At 34.7% G+C, this 16496-nt stretch overlaps 2 protein-coding genes and 1 long non-coding RNA gene across 3 annotated transcripts; 2 read left to right on the top strand and 1 right to left on the bottom strand.

The window, feature by feature from the left end:
* The first annotated feature begins 26 nt into the window (after positions 1-26).
* Positions 27-4109, top strand: LOC126629488 (pentatricopeptide repeat-containing protein At2g16880-like). The gene is made up of 3 exons (XM_050299537.1): positions 27-2569; positions 2851-2939; positions 3041-4109. The coding sequence occupies exon 1, from the start codon at positions 166-168 to the stop codon at positions 2482-2484; it is 2319 nt and encodes a 772-aa protein (XP_050155494.1). The 5' UTR covers positions 27-165; the 3' UTR covers positions 2485-2569; positions 2851-2939; positions 3041-4109.
* A 9387-nt stretch (positions 4110-13496) lies between these two features.
* Positions 13497-15083, top strand: LOC126629496 (LOB domain-containing protein 1-like). Its single transcript, XM_050299556.1, has 2 exons — positions 13497-13967; positions 14391-15083. Exons 1-2 carry the CDS (start codon positions 13596-13598, stop codon positions 14718-14720), a joined length of 702 nt encoding a protein of 233 aa, XP_050155513.1. The 5' UTR covers positions 13497-13595; the 3' UTR covers positions 14721-15083.
* Positions 15084-15241: 158 nt separating this feature from the next.
* On the bottom strand, positions 15242-15702 carry LOC126629502 (uncharacterized). Its single transcript, XR_007625772.1, has 2 exons — positions 15389-15702; positions 15242-15328 (listed from the first exon to the last, which is right to left on the bottom strand). It is a non-coding gene; the product is annotated as an uncharacterized LOC126629502 (long non-coding RNA).
* Between the last annotated feature and the right edge of the window lie 794 nt (positions 15703-16496).

Here is a 16496-nt window from a genome sequence, read left to right as displayed (position 1 = left end):
CCCCACTCGTCCTTTTATACGGATAAGGATCGAAACGATGCCGTTTCATTGAGGTCTAAATGAAACGCACCGTTTCGGCGTTCCCCAAACTCTAAACACCGTAGACTTTATTCTTCGTCTTCTTCAACCTACTGCAACTCACACTCGCAAGTCACAGTTGCCTCCATGGCAGCTCCACCTCAAACCTTAACCCAACCCCAACTCCTCAAAACCCTAACCAACCTCTTGACCTCCACAAAAACCCTAAACCCAGAAACTCTAAAACCCCACATTCCGCATCTGACCCAACCCCTCCTCCTCTCCATCATCTCCTCCAAAACCCTAGCCTCCCAACCCACCACCCTCCTCTTCTTCTTCCGGTGGGCCCAGGCCCACACACCCTCCCTAACCCAATGCCCACAAACCCTCCTCGCCCTCCTCCCCTCCCTCTTCACCCACCACAAGTTCTCCGATGCCAAAGCCCTCCTCGTCCAATTCATCGCCGCCGATCGCCGGAACGATCTCCACCGCCTTATTCTGCACCCGGACCCCACCGTGCCGAAGCCCTCGAAGGCCCTTCTGGACACTTCCATTGGGGCATATGTGCAATCCGGGAAACCCCACCTTGCAGCCCAAGTGTTTGATAAAATGAAGCGGCTTCGGCTTCAGCCCAATTTACTCACCTGCAATACTCTGATTAATGGTCTGGTAAGGTACCGGTCCTCGCATTCGATTTCATTGTCTAGAGGTGTGTTTAAGCATGCTGTTGAGTTAGGGGTTAAAGTGAATACGAATACTTTTAACATTTTGATATATGGGTATTGCTTGGAACATAAGTTTAGGGATGCTGTAGAGTTGTTGAGTAGGATGAGTGAATTCAGATGCGTGCCCGATAATGTGAGCTATAATACGATATTGGACTGGCTGTGTAAGAAGGGGCAGTTGAATGAGGCCCGGGACTTGTTGTTGGACATGAAGAATCGAGGTTTGTTTCCGAATAGGAACACCTATAACATTTTGGTTTCTGGGTATTGTAAGATGGGGTGGTTGAAGGAGGCAATGCAGGTGATCGAATTGATGACACAGAACAGTTTGTTGCCGGATATTTGGACGTACAATGTCTTGATTAAGGGGTTGTGTAGGGAGGGTAGGATTGAGGAGGCTCTGAGGCTTCGGGTTGAGATGGAAAATTTGAAGTTGATGCCTGATGTTGTCACGTATAACACATTGATTGATGGGTATTTTGAGTGGAGGAGCGATTCAGAGGCCTTTAAGTTGATTGAGGAGATGTGTGCAAAGGGAGTGAAAGCAAATGCAGTTACTCACAATATAATAGTAAAGTGGTTCTGTAAAGAAGGGAAGCTGGATGAAGCCAGTGATACTTTAAGGAAGATGGAGGAAGATGGGTTTGCTCCTGATTGTGTCACTTATAATACTTTAATTAACGAGTATTGCAAGGCAGGGAAAATGGCAGAAGCATTTAAAATGATGAATGAGATGGGTATGAAAGGTTTGAAGATGGACATCTTTACTCTCAATACTCTTCTTCACACTCTTTGCAGTGACAAGAAGCTTGATGAGGCATTTGAGTTGTTTCATACTTCAACTAAGCGGGGTTATATTCTTGATGAGGTAAGTTATGGAACCTTGATCACGGGATGTTTTAAGAACGAAATGGCCAACAAGGGTTTTGAGCTTTGGGATGAGATGAAGGAGAAGCAGGTTGTTCCCAGCATTGCCACCTATAACACTATAATTGGAGGGCTCTGCCAGTCTGGAAAAACTGATCAAGCATTCGACAAGTTGAATGAGCTTCTAGAGAGGGGTCTAGTCCCTGATGGAACTACATACAACACGATAATTCATGGTTACTGCCGTGAGGGGAATGTTGAGAAAGCATTTCAGTTCCACAACAAAATGGTTGAAAAATCATTCAAGCCAGATGTCTATACATGTAATACTCTTCTTTGTGGGCTATGTAAAGAGGGCATGTTAGAAAAAGCTCTGAAGCTTTTTAACACATGGATTTCGAAAGGGAAGGACATTGATGCAGTTACTTACAACACATTGATATCAAGCCTTTGCAAAGAGGGAAGGTTTGATGATGTTTTTGATCTTTTTTCGGAAATGGAAGAAAAGAAATTTGAACCGGACCAGTATACATACACTACCATTTTGGGTGCACTTACTGATGCTGGTAGGATCAAGGAAGCAGAAGAGTTTATTTTAAAAATGATTGATATGGGAAAGTTACCTGGTTTGCCCTCAAAATTGGAGGAGGTGAAAAATGGAGTGACCGAAACATCAGTTGAATCTGATTCAAGCACAGGTGCTTATTCAGAGAAAATCATTGAGTGTTGCTTTCAAGGTAAATACAAGGATGCAATGCACATTTTGGAAGAATCAATGCAGAAGGGCATGACCTTAAGTCGAGATGTTTATATTAATTTGATGAATGGGCTGATTAAGAGGCGAAAAGGCACATCAAAGGCTGTTAAGCTGTAATGAGACCTTAGGCTATTTTTGACAATGTCAGAGTGCGCGAGCCTTGCCTGCGTGTTCTATTTGAATTTGACAACAGCTGGACCAGGTACTACCTTTTGTTTTCTTATCTTTTCATCTTTCTCTAATCTTCTCATAGAATCCAGTTTCGGGTTTAATTCCCATACAATCTTCCTTAGTTCAAAAGAGTTCGCAGGAAGAACATAGATATATTGACAGTATGATTCACTTTGTAGACGCACAAGAATGAAATTTCGTGGTACCATGCAAACTTATGTTATTTACAAGTTTGCACTTTCTGTCATTTGTGAAAATACAAAAGAGCATCACTTTTTGTCTTGGAACTGAGTCCTGTTCAACATTTTGCAGTAATGACAAAGCCAAGGGAGATCGCAACAATATTATTTTGCTAATATTTTTATTCTTTTTCGGTATGCAACTGGAGCAAATGCAAATTGGTAAAGGAAGATTTATTTTACGTTTTGTTGATGTTTTTATTAGGGAGTGCTGATCAAAGATAAAAATAAGTTTGACATTTGTTGAATCTTGAATGTCACAGGTTCACATGAAATGAATGATGTTTCTTTGTCCATGCCATTAAATATGAGGTGTGGTCGGGTTCAATTAAAGGCGGGGCATGGAATCTTGTTCTCCATCTGAGACCGCAACTGAGAATAAATGGCAGCTGAAAGTGGGCCTAGTTTTCGAGAAAGGCGCCTAGTTTTCGAGAAAGGCGTTTCTTATGGCTGATGCGAGGAAAAACTGGTTCATGAGGTTAGCAATAATCTGCACGATGTAAGAATCTAGTTCAGTTCTCTTTCCAATGTTCTTTATTTGAGAATGCTAGAGGGAAGAATGAAGTTGGTGAGGTTCCGTATCAGCCTACCGTTTCGTACAAAAGGAAGTTTTCCCTTAGAACAGACCGTGATGTTTAAAAAGTGATGTGTGTCCTCTTGCATCTTTCTTAGCCTTTTGGACAAGATTTGAAGGTTTTTTTTTTGCATCGTTACTGAAAATGGCGATGGCAAGTGCCTTCGCCCATGATCGGTAGGTCTCGGGTTCGAGACTTGGGAGCAGCCTCTTCATAAATGGGGGTAAGGCTAGCCGACATTCACCTCTCCCAGACCCTGCGTAAAGCGGGAGCCTTGTGCACTGGGTACGACCTTTTATCGTTACTGAAAATGGCGATTTCCGGGGTTTAAAGCATGTTTCAAGTATAATACCATCATCAAAGACTAATTCTCCCCGACTTCCAGACTTCCAAAACCATTCGTCTTACGAAAGAAGGGAAAGCCATGGTCAATGAAGGGCTGAAAGGTACATTACTCATCACATATGCATGTCAGAAATGAATTAGACGGTACTGATTCCATCGGTTCCGATTCATTTCATTAGGGTTGAGCTCCAGAAAAGTGTCACCTCCTCGCCTTCACGAGGATCCCTGCAATTTCTGGTGCAATTTGTGCTTTTCTGTAAAGTTACTTGTCAATAATGAAAGGAAGATAGCTGTATTGAATAAAGCTGAAAGGGTTGTATGCTTTTGCACACTGTATCATAGATGAACTGTCTTATTTCTTCCTGAAAAAGAAAAAAAAAAAAGGAGCCGTGTAAATTAAGCGTTTGGATCATGAAGACTATGAGGGATGCTTGGTAGCATCTCCTAACCTCTACTTTTGCATTTCTCTAATGTACTACACAAAGAAAGACAAACGTATATTTAAAGACACTTCTCCTTTCGACCTTCCAACACCAGGCAGGTGTCAAACTTCGTACATCGTGTTACCACTTGGCAGAAACAATTTTCTTTGTAACTGCACCAAAAAAAAAAGAAAAAAGATTTTCACACGCCCATACTCTCTTGCCCAATCTTTATTTTTGTCGTTTGAGTTCACTAATAAATAATAGGAATCACTAGTGCAGAGTAAAAAAGTAACATGCAAATTTTTTGAAGTAGTTCAAAGATGACTTGAACCTCCACAATCTTTAGCACAAGATTTTGAGTCTCGTATGGCTACCATTTTAACTTCTTTTTTTTTGTTTTTGTTTCTTTAAAATCGGTTCATAAAATGGACGTTTTTTGTCTTGGAGATTTATTTGATTTGTCATATTTTGTATTAAAAAAAAAGAGGTCCTAAAATGTGTAGAAATCATTTCCCCTATCTAAAAAGTTATTTTTACCATCTCTCTAATAGAGAAATGGTACAAATAAATCATAAGTGTAGCACTACTCTTTTCCTAAATATTTTACGGAAAACACATCAACGTTTGTCAAAAGTTGCATTCCTAACTCACTAACTAAAAGCTTTAATTTGTATCTAAAATACAGGTAAAAAAAAAAAGTAGGGTTCGTTAGAAAGAGATGTACATACAACTGTTTTAGCAAATATAAAATTTCATAGTTGACTCTGGAAATATGATAAAGCGAAAGCTTATTAAACTTTTAAAAGTTTGAATTTGTCTCCAATTATTTAAATTCCTCTTAATGATAAAGCAAAACCGTACTCACTAATAACTTGCATTAGCTTTTGATGTTTTATCATTCATCATCCTTTGGCGTACGTTTTAGTTAATCTAAAACATTCAATTGCTAGATTTGTGTGGATTTGCAACTTTATCTACAGAAATAACTGCTGTTAGGTTAATATGCCACAACATTTGGAATCTTTGCAAGTCTAATGCGACAATCTAAAGCCACTTTTGGTGTGTCAAATATTTGGTCAGATTGTTTTTCACATCACCTCGTCGATGAAGCGAGTAAACTGTGGTTGTGTGAAAATGGTCAATCATTCTACTTTTTGGGATATAGGGAAACAGATGAAGGATTATGAGGATAAAACTTGTCCTACGTATTATCGTTATGTCTCATCCTCTTCATGTGTAAACAGTGACCGCTTAATCAAGAATTTCTCTACCATTACATCAGTATCCATTTCCTGTTTGCAGTTTCATGTACCATGTTGTCCCATTTGGAAATTAAGAGGGCTTACAGTACTAGTTTAATCAAAATTTTCAAAAAGCAGTACACCAAATGACCAAAACAGTGTTTTTCTTTGATTTTCTGAATCCCATGAACCCCAAAAGCCAGAACCCAGAACCCAGAACCCTCTCTAGTATGAAACCATGAAAATTTGAAGACCAGGTGGGTTTATCATTTGCCTACAATTGCAAGTTGGTTTCTGATTCTGAGTCTTCTGACCCCGACCTTTGAGAGAGAGTTTTCGGGTTGGGGTGGGAGAAGTGGCATCCAACCTTTCCTAATTATTTGGATTGACATCTGATACGAATACATGTACAGTACCGAGCATTCACATGCATTTTCTTGTTTTCTAGTAATTGATGGTTTTCGTAGTGTTCCACAATTCCAAAATTTTCTTCTGGACAAATTTGCATCTCTGGAGTGCTGCAAATACTGCCAGCATTGCTTATCGATTTAGCAAATATGTACGAAAGCAACTTAGCATAAATTTAACCAACTATTTTTTACTACATGCACAGTACTCTTAGACCTCGGTTTGTAAAAAAATACTGAAAATATAACTTTAGCCCTTGAAACTCAAGTTTCTTTACATAAAACCCGACATAGTCTTTTTACCTGAATAATACCCAATGACTAGGCTCCACATAAGCAAATTCATTAATTATGTTTGCTTTTACACATTTTGCATTTTTAGATGCCTAAAACACCCCTAATTACGATTTAAATGTATACATTTAATTCTATGCAAATTTGAAGGGAGGGATTAATGAAAAAAATGCATTAATGTTTAAAATCATTGCATATTAATATATCATAACAAATTGTATATTAATGCTTTTGGAAGAAAAAAAAAAGCACTAATATTATACTTTCCTTAAGATTTTGTAATTGTTTTTCAAATTTGCATAAAATTAGACAATTTTAATTTAATCTTGTCATTTTCTTACCAAATGAAAATATGAAAGGGCACTATAAAATTTGCCCAGTAATAAAGCATGCAAAATAATTTACTTATAAAATAAAAGAAATGCTATTTGATTCAAAATAAATTTATCTATATTTTATACAATAATATAGGTGAATCATTGCACACATATATATTAGTAATAAAATGTGCCCAATATATATGTAATAATGCATGCAAATAATTCACCTATAAATAAAGGAAATTTGGTTTAAAATAATATATCTACTACTTTCAATTTTCCTTTTTTTTACAAACATAATGTACTTACAACATAATTTACCTATTGTTTAATCTTATATATATATATATAAAAACTAATGTATCTACTGTTTTATGTTAATGGTGATAATTTGTCTTCGTTTAGTTTTTACTATATAATTTGGGCACTATTTTACTATATAATTTGGGCACTGCTTACATATATTTTACATATAAATTTAGATAAATTATTTTTAACACGCATATATAATAATAAATAAAAAATGTCTAATGTATGTAATAATGTATGTAAAATAATTTACCTACAACATAAAATATTAATTGTTAGTTATTTTATCGAACAATATTATTTGATGCAAAATAACTGATTGTACAAAGGATTTTCCTTTTTCATACGAAAAATGTACCCATAATTGTTTATGAATATGGATAAATTAATATTATATATATATATATATATGTTACTAATATTTATGATACAAGAAGGATAAAATTTCCATATGGGGTTAATTGCTAATCATAATTAGGGTGTGTGATAATATTTATTGACATAATTACGGTTTTGTGGCATAAGTTGTAAATATTTTGTAATAATTGGTTATATATTTGTCTACATGGTAGTCTATTTGAATTTTGGGTTTTATTTGAATGTTTAATATTATGTGGGTTTTTGTTTGGAAAATAGGAGTTTCAAGGACCTTTCTCTAAAGAACCCTAATTTTTGTGGGGATTAGTAGAGATATCTTTTATTCATGGTAACCTTTAACTTGGACAAATATGAAAGTTGTCACCCAATATTTCCTTCAAAATACTTTCAATACAATGAATAGTTCAATCCAAGTCAATCTTCTCTAACAAACGAGGCCTTAAATTATAGAACCAAGAATGATACTATGGTTTAGACTCTCCATGGTTGCATTTGGCCATGTGTTAGCCCTTCAAAATTAATATTTTAAGGAATATTTGTAGGCTTAAATTTTTTAATCTTCTACAACGCCGAGTTAAACTGTTCTATTTTAGCTTGGGTGCACATGTCGGGACCCATATTGAGGAGCTTGAGGGCTTTGTTATATGCAGCCAGCTCTTGGCTAAATTTAGTCTTAATTCTTTTTAGTAGATTCATTTTGGTCCATAGCTAGAGACGAGTTTTGAACAAATTCAGGCTAAAAGTGGCCTATAGCCCCTTGGCCTGAGATGGCCTAATATATTCAATGGGTTGCGCTACAAAATATTTTCATATAACTGTGATTGTCACTTATTCTATACATGATGATATATCAATGTGATGTCAATTCATTCACTTTAACGTAGTGGACGATTATTTCATACTTTAGTCCTTCCAGTTGATTTGATTCTTGAATTTTTAGTATTTCATTACGAATTTAATAAAAAAAAAAAATCACGCTTTTTATTTCATATTTGAAACGATTCACATTCATGTTTTTAGTGAATGCATGTAAGAATTACAGTTCCTATTTTCTTTAGGCAAAGCATGCTTTCAACGTCTACGTGAATGGATGAATCACATCACTTCGAACAAACCGATAATCTGTCATAGACTCGTAGCTAGAGTTACAGCTAGCCAAAAGTAGTGAAAAAGAGAGTAGGATTCTCTACTGTCATTTTTTTTTTCTCTTCTCTTATTTGAATGGTTACGGTTAAGCCACGTCAACATCTTATATTAATTTTTTATAAAAAAAAAGAAAAACAAAATAAAGAATATTAAAGAAGAGGATGAAAGGAAATGAAAAGAGGAGGAGAAAAAATTCTAGTCCGTGAAAAAGAACGAATGATCATAACCTATAGGTCTCATCAGTGGTCGCTCACGTATTACATCCAATATATCTCCTTACCAAAAGACAGTATATAAAGGTTGATCGATGGTCTCTGAATCTACATCTGCAGATCACAAAGATTAATTAATTAGAAACCAAGAAAGCGTGTGGGAGTATTATTGGGGAAACCCTACCCATGCATGACAGAATTGACAGATGATACAACAAAGTTCAACAAAGCAAAGCAACCAACGCGTGGACCTTGTAAACCTTGTTCCATTGCTTCTCTAGGAACAAATGGAGGACAGTTTGCAAATTCCATACATATTTGTCCGATCCAAATCCTACAAAAATGCTTCCTTGATTTGCATGGAAAATAAATAAATTAATATTATATAAAGAGAGAATATTCTTGTCTAGGGGAAGGGGTCCAAATTAGTCAGTCATTAGCCTTTGATTAAGTTGTACAAACTTAAGGAACATAATGATTATTGAATATTATTGAAGCAAAGCATATCTAACAACAACAAAAAGAAAAGTAAAGCATATGAAAAACATATTGTAAATGTGCATCACCATGTTGAATAGCATATTATTTGATCATTCAATTCTTTCAATAAGATACCGATTAATTATGCGATAGAGAGAGAATAAGACGCGCAATATATACATGTTGCAGATAAGTTATTTCTGCAGTATTGTGACTTGACAGTGTGTACGAGTACATATATGCCCTTGAAATTTATTTGATTTTGTCAATATATTTGTGGAAATATTCGAAAAATATATAATAAAAAAAAAGATATGAAAGAGAGGTGGATGAAATCTAAACTTCACCTCATATTAAAGAAACTCTTAAGTTTATGTGAAAATTGACATGTTTATTGATATTTTCGACATGTGTTTAAAATATCGGTATCAGTGGAAACTTTTTTATTTCGTTCAAATCAATGTTTGACATTCTTAAGTTTCATTTTAAATTTTCATTATTTTCATCGAAAGCAATCAATATCAATATTTGATATACCTGTCCATATTTCCATAAAGTTTTATATTGATATTTCCACAGATACCGATATTTTAAACATTGTATGTATGTCATATATGGTTTGATAATTCATCAAACCACAATCTAGCTAGAATTTGGCCGTATTTATTTCGTTCTTCAAATTATTTTTCTTGTTTTTTTCTCCTCTTTGTTTTTAATCTAATTTGGAAAGATGATGAATCATGCATACGAACATGGAACTTTCAATTCATATACAATTGCAGAAAAACTTGCAGTAAATGATTTGATCTATACAGTTTCTTGAGTAGGTGTGGCTAACGTTTGTTGAGTTCAGTCTTCTTTCCAAGACATGCATGATGCATGCACACTGGCCTAACTCTATAAAAGCCACATGCAATATATGCATGCGCAATGGCCTAACTCAATAAAAGCCACTATTTTAAACTTACAGTTTTTTTTTTTTTTAATTACAAGCAATATTATTATTGTAATCTAAATCTAAAGGAAGTGATAGATTTGAACGTGAGATGCAGTGAGTTGAAGAGTAGGAAAACTTTAGTTCCGGTCCCTGATTAACTAAAATGTTAGATTGAAACTTTATTAATTTTAATATTTTACTTGAAGGACAAAATATTAAATTTTAATATTAATTAAGACATTCAATAACAATTTTTTTTCTTCTAAACAAACGATATTAGGGGGTGAGTTTAGCCTCACAATGGACTAGCAATAATGTGATTAAAATTTGTCTTTGGTGAGAATCGAATCTAAGACCTTTCACTTACAAGTGAGGAGAAATACCACTAGGTGGCAATAACAAAAATTACTAAATCCTTCTTAAAATCATGCAAATATTAATTCCCAATAGGGAATTATAATTTATTTTCCTCAAATCTGAATAGTGTGAAATCTGATTATTTCAAAATAAAAAAATTTATTTTTAGTTTTCCATATTGGTACGTTTAAATTAAAATGAGTGCATTTTATTATAAGATATGTGTACATTATAAATAAAAAAGTGAATAGATTTTGCACAAAGAAATACATTTTACAAAAAATAATTAAGTTAGTACATTTATATATAACAAAGTGGTACATCTTTTTTTTATGAAAAATGGGTACATTTATAAATAAATTATAAGTATAAATAAAAGATTATAAAAATATAAGGGTACAAGTAAAAGTTTAAAAATATGGACACAGAAAAAACTTAATTATGTGGGTATTGGTACATATTACAAAAATGGTTGCAAATTAAAGGATGGGTACAATTAAAAATAGAAATATATGACATAAAATTTGGCCATGAATATAAATATGTCAAATGTAACGTTTCTAACACTAAATGGATCTATTTGGAAATGGTTAAATATTTTTTATTATAAAATTTAAATATGCTGATATGTAAATATTTTATTATTAAAATAATAATGTACATAAAAACCAAAAGACCTCGATGAAAAAATTAAAAAAAAAAAGGTTTTAATCAATGAATACAAAAATGACGGATAAGAATTATCAGTGTAACTACAATTTTTTAATTGCTTATTTAGTAGCTTCTTTAATTATTAAAAACATGTTTTTAAGTCAAAGGGAATTTGACTCTTGATCTAAGGAATAGTAGACAGTGGGTAATATTTATCTAGGATTCTACAGTCACTTGTTAAAGCATCATTAGTTTATAATAGAATCCCAATTCATTGATTTGTTTAATTAAGAGTGATTAAACAACAAGAAGTTTAGTTTCTTTTCTTCAAGTTTGGTTAAAGTCCACACGCAATAGACTATTATCACTTTCTAATTCTCTCCAATTGTCTTATCCTACAAATCCTAAAATTAATAAGCATCTTAATGGAAGAAGACTTACATCATCTTATTAATCAACTGCATGCATATGCATGCATGTCTTTCTGATAGATGGGTGATGCATGTCCAACAACACGTTAATTTGTTTTGACAATGGTACCAATTAATGGTCCTATTTAAAATGGTAATAAGTTACAAATCTATGATAATTCTGTTCCTTTCTCTTTTGAAAAATAAGCTATAAACTATTATTGATTCGAAAACTATTGCAATGCTCACAAACAACACAACTTGAACAGAAAGAAAAAAAAACGGTTGTTCAATTGCAAAAGACATCGAAATGAAGAGCAAATTGCCTAATACGAGTAAGTCTTCTGAACATCACCATATACTTCTTTGGTCAAATTTTGCGTAGAAATTTTTAACATGCATTAATTGATTACCATATATAAAGGGACAGAGTGATGTGAACCCTTAAGCGGGAAAAGACTTTGGTTAGCTAGCAAAGCCAAATTAGGGTGAGGAACAGGTCGAGACTAAAACATAATCAAGTGGAAAGTTTAGATATTAAAATGTGCAATGATTCAAGAAATTCTACGATGGTGTCCAACTACTTCCACCACGGCCACGTTAAAAGACTCAGTTTTTTTCCAAGTGTAGGGAAAGAAAATGGCACTTGACTCGTAGAAATATTAACATACTCATATGATAAATGTCTCTTTTAAATGTCACATTCTTTTTGGGACTTTCTGGAAGAAATGGATCCATCGACTGATTAGCTCTAGCTTTTTAACCTCTTAATTTCCACGTCTCATTTTCTTATTTCCCACGAGCCTACTTGCAATTCTTACCCAACTCCTTCTCAAACTATAGCTGACTTGGACCAATCAAGTCCCTAGCTAATTGGGGTCAACCTTCTGTCAATTCCATATGTCACATCATCACTTTACTTAGTTGTGTATTTAGTTGGTTGCTGGAAAATAGTTTCTCTCTGTTGTGGCAGCATGCAGTTAGCTAGCTAGTCAATAATACATATTAAAGAGGAAACTCATCCCTAATATTTTGATTATTTTATATGAACCACATGGTGAAACTGACCTATGTAATTAGTGTAAGAGCTATATATCTATAGGGTAACCATATTTAAGGATTTTGATCACCTAAAAGCCTAGGTAAGTCATCATATAATTCCAATCAAATACTTATAGGCTACAATGTCTTAAACGTTTATAGACACACTCAGCTAGTTTAGTAGCTAATCACAACAAATATAACATGTAAATGAATACTCTCAACATAAAAACAGCGACAAAATGAGTAGGATGTCCCATGAGTTTTAAATTTGTAAATTAAATGATGTGTCACTAATAAGAAATAAGCATGTTAATTCCTACAGCCAACCATCATAGTTTTAGCCGCTAATACAAGAATATATGACAGTGGCGTTAATTTCCTTATCATAGTTTTATATAAATCTATGTTTGCTTTTTTTTTTTTTGACTTTTTTTTTATGGTGTTTGCTGTTTAAACCACATGCATGAAACATACGATCACAAGTTCCCTACTATGTAGTCGCGTTGTCTTCGCTACCTGGTGCTCCATCTGATGTCATTTGCAGCGACGGTGTGGATGCGCAGATTTTTCCAGAGTAGGTATTTCTATGTCCCCATGCACGAACGAGTATTATGATTTCAGTCCAAAAACGATGTACGTACGCTGGATGCTGATGAACAAGGCTTTCTTCTTCTTGATAGAGTTTATTTACAAATTTGATTTTTCAATCTTACTTGAATTTTAGGTTTTGTTGGGGAGCTACCTCAGTTGAAATTTTGTTGCAGTGTGTCGTTTTATCACATTTCAAAAGTTGCATGTACTTAGCACGAGATATTCTTCAAAACGAGTGTATATTGATATTTCAAATATGAAAAAGTCTTTTGAAAAATTACTTACCATGTCACATACGAAGAAATAATTCACTTGTTATGAATTAATGTATGCAGGATCCATATATGCAGATAATAGGCTTACGACATATTAATTTGTACTAAAACATGCTTATCTCTACCAAAAAAAAAGAGGATAAAAAAAAAAACAGAACAAAAAATAGAGATTATATTAATTAAAATGGGGCAAGTGATTCCAAACCGATGACGTCATCTCACTACCTCAACGTCGCAAATGCCGACTCCACCTTTGACATATTAAGCCACCCCCTCCTTTCCTCTTTGTTGTTTCCAGTCCTGACTGCTTGGTGCACTGCTCTCCTCCCTCTATATATATGTGCACTAGACATTGCCTCTTTTACTCCATAACTCAAAGCAACTCATAACTAAAGCAAAAGCTCACTCAAAAACAACAAAAATGGAATTCAATGCCAAAACTACCACCACTATGAGTTCACCTCCATTCTCCTACTCTCCATCTTCCTCTCCTTCTTCTCCCATTACTTCATCATTTCCCTCCCCTAACTCTCATCACTTATCTAATTTATCTTCTCCTCATGCTGCCAATAATGATATTAGTACTAATCCGCTTCCCACCTCTCTCTCACCACCACCACCGCCACCGCCACCGCCACCTGTTGTCCTCAGCCCATGCGCCGCCTGCAAGATTCTCCGCCGCCGGTGTGCAGAGAAGTGCGTTTTAGCTCCATACTTCCCTCCTAATGAGCCCCTCAAGTTCACTATTGCCCACAGAATCTTTGGAGCTAGCAACATCATCAAGCTCTTGCAGGTAATTAGTTCAGTAGGTTGTAATTATTTCTGTTTAATGCACTAACTAATACACATATTAATCATGGGATTTTGTCAAAATATCAAGAAAGTCATGAGGAACACTTTTTCAACTTTCACTTGTAAAAGTAGAATTTGTTGGCTTTTATTAAATTCTACAATGATTGTGAAAGTAAACGCGTTGTAAGATTGCTGTTTTGAAATTGGGTTTTGCTTAAAAGAGTTATTCCGTTTTCACACTTGCGGTATGAAGCTATGAATCTAAACCATATTTTTCCTCAAAAACCAACATAATCAATGGTTCAGATTCACAATTCGGCAACAAAGCAGACTTGCTTGAAATTTACCCTTGACCATATTTAAGTACTCTATTTGTGTATTTGGTCATGCACATTTAACAGTTGTATGTATGAAAATTTTGCAGGAACTTCCAGAGTCTCACAGAGCAGATGCAGTCAGCAGCATGGTTTACGAAGCCAATGCCAGAATTCGAAACCCGATTTATGGCTGCGCGGGTGCAATTTTCCAGCTCCAGAAACAAATCGGTGAGCTCCAAGCCCAACTGGCCAAGGCACAAGCCGAGCTCGCTAACCTGCAATGCCAGCAAGGCAACATGATTGCCCTAATTTGCATGGACATGACACAATCTAAAGAAGAAGCCATTTCGCAGCAGCAACAGTCTAATTACATTGACACAAGCTGTTTTCTGGATGAAAACAATTCGGGCACGGCTTGGGATCCTCTCTGGACATAAACAGTAATTTGGATGTCGATCATTTCACATTGGAAAAAGACACTTTGAATAAGTTTCGGAAAAGACACTTTGAAGAAAATGTCTAAAAGATTAAGTGTCCATCTCTTAATTAATTAAGGCATATAGAAATTATATATATAGGGGTTATGGTGCTTTTTTAAATAGGATTATTGTTAAACTTTAGATTCCTCTAGTTGTAATATTGGGAATTAGATAAAGGGAGGGGGATGAGGAGACAGGAGGGCTGTCTTATTATTCTTAGTCTGTGCTAAATAATTCTTGTATCAAATTCAAAGCAATGATTTGGTAACCTAATTTTATATACATGTGGTGATGTATTTGCATTGTCAAACTTTCTCTTGACCTTCAGCTTCTTCTAAGTTTCAGCTATCCAGATCTCATGTCACGGACTCACAATGTCATAATTATTTCTTATTACAAGCGATAATACTACTCTAAGCTACAATAAAAGTAGAAGAGATAATTTGAACCCGGGACACAATGACTATTATGGTTAACCATTCCATTACCAAATGAGTAAATTGTAGCTATGGTCCCTTAACTTTAACTCAATTGGAGCAATGGTCCCTCAACTAAAAATCCATTACCTTTGGTCCCTCAACTTATCAAAACGTGCAGCTATGGTCCCTCAACTAAAAATTCATTACCATTGGTCCCTGAACTTTAATTCAAGTGGAGAAATGGTCCTTTAACTTTAATCCAATTGTAGCAATGGTCCTTACAATATAACTCGTTTTGACAAATTTTTTGACATAGTTGACGAAAAGAACCATAATTATACACTTTGATGAGTTGAGGGACCCTAATTATATAAATGGTCATTCCAACATAGCTTATTTTGACAAAATTTTGACAAAATTGATGAAAATGACTATAGCTACACATTTTGATAAGTTGAGGGACCAATGGTAATGGATTTTTAGTTGAGGGACCATTGCTCCAATTTGATTAAAGTTGAGGGACCATTTGTACAATTTACTCTTACCAAATTTAAAACTTGGTTGAATAAAACTGAACATTACACTGATTATTATAATGAAAACATACTCTAACCGTGTGAAGTGGTCTTTAGAAGTGAACCACATACATCTTGTGTTTGTATGAGTTATTCAGTCCGCCAATTGCTTTTGCGTAATCAATTTACTTCTTGTCTGTTTATCTTCTTTGATCCATTTATATGCATCAACACGTATCCCAGTATCTTAATGCAAGGAAAAAAGAAGATGGCCACCATTGTATTTTGGGGTAGTAGTACACATGAGGACCAGAGGTCCAACAAAGAAGAAGAAGAAGCTTAGATATGCATGCCTCCATTTCAATGCACTCGAGCAGACCAAAAAGACCTTGATGGTGAGGTTTTTGCTGAAAGTCAAGCAATAAAGAGCAAACCATCTCTAAATTTCTTCTATATACGTACTGAATGATTAATATAATAATGGTTACAATTCCATTATACATATACAAGAACGCAATAATGTGGAATTTAACTAACGCTTACTAATTCTAAGTATGTCACTAGGGAGATACTCTTGTGTAGGGCCGGCACTGCCGCATGCAGCGTTTCTCTCGTGTACCTCGGGCTATCATCATATTGTGAATTCAACAATTGTATAATGCGAGTCGCATTCTTAAACCTCATGGTTCAAAAAAATTGTGGTCACTCACCTTTTGATTTAATCCGATGGTAGGTGGTCGTTTAATTTTTGTTGTTATACTTTCTTCCATTATTTGGTTAAGATCGAACAATGAGTGACT

This window comes from Malus sylvestris, chromosome 7 (assembly GCF_916048215.2).
Source record: "Malus sylvestris chromosome 7, drMalSylv7.2, whole genome shotgun sequence".
Taxonomy (NCBI): Eukaryota; Viridiplantae; Streptophyta; class Magnoliopsida; order Rosales; family Rosaceae; genus Malus; species Malus sylvestris.
Note: the sequence above shows the minus strand (reverse complement) of the source record. Positions and strands in the feature narration are given on the sequence as shown.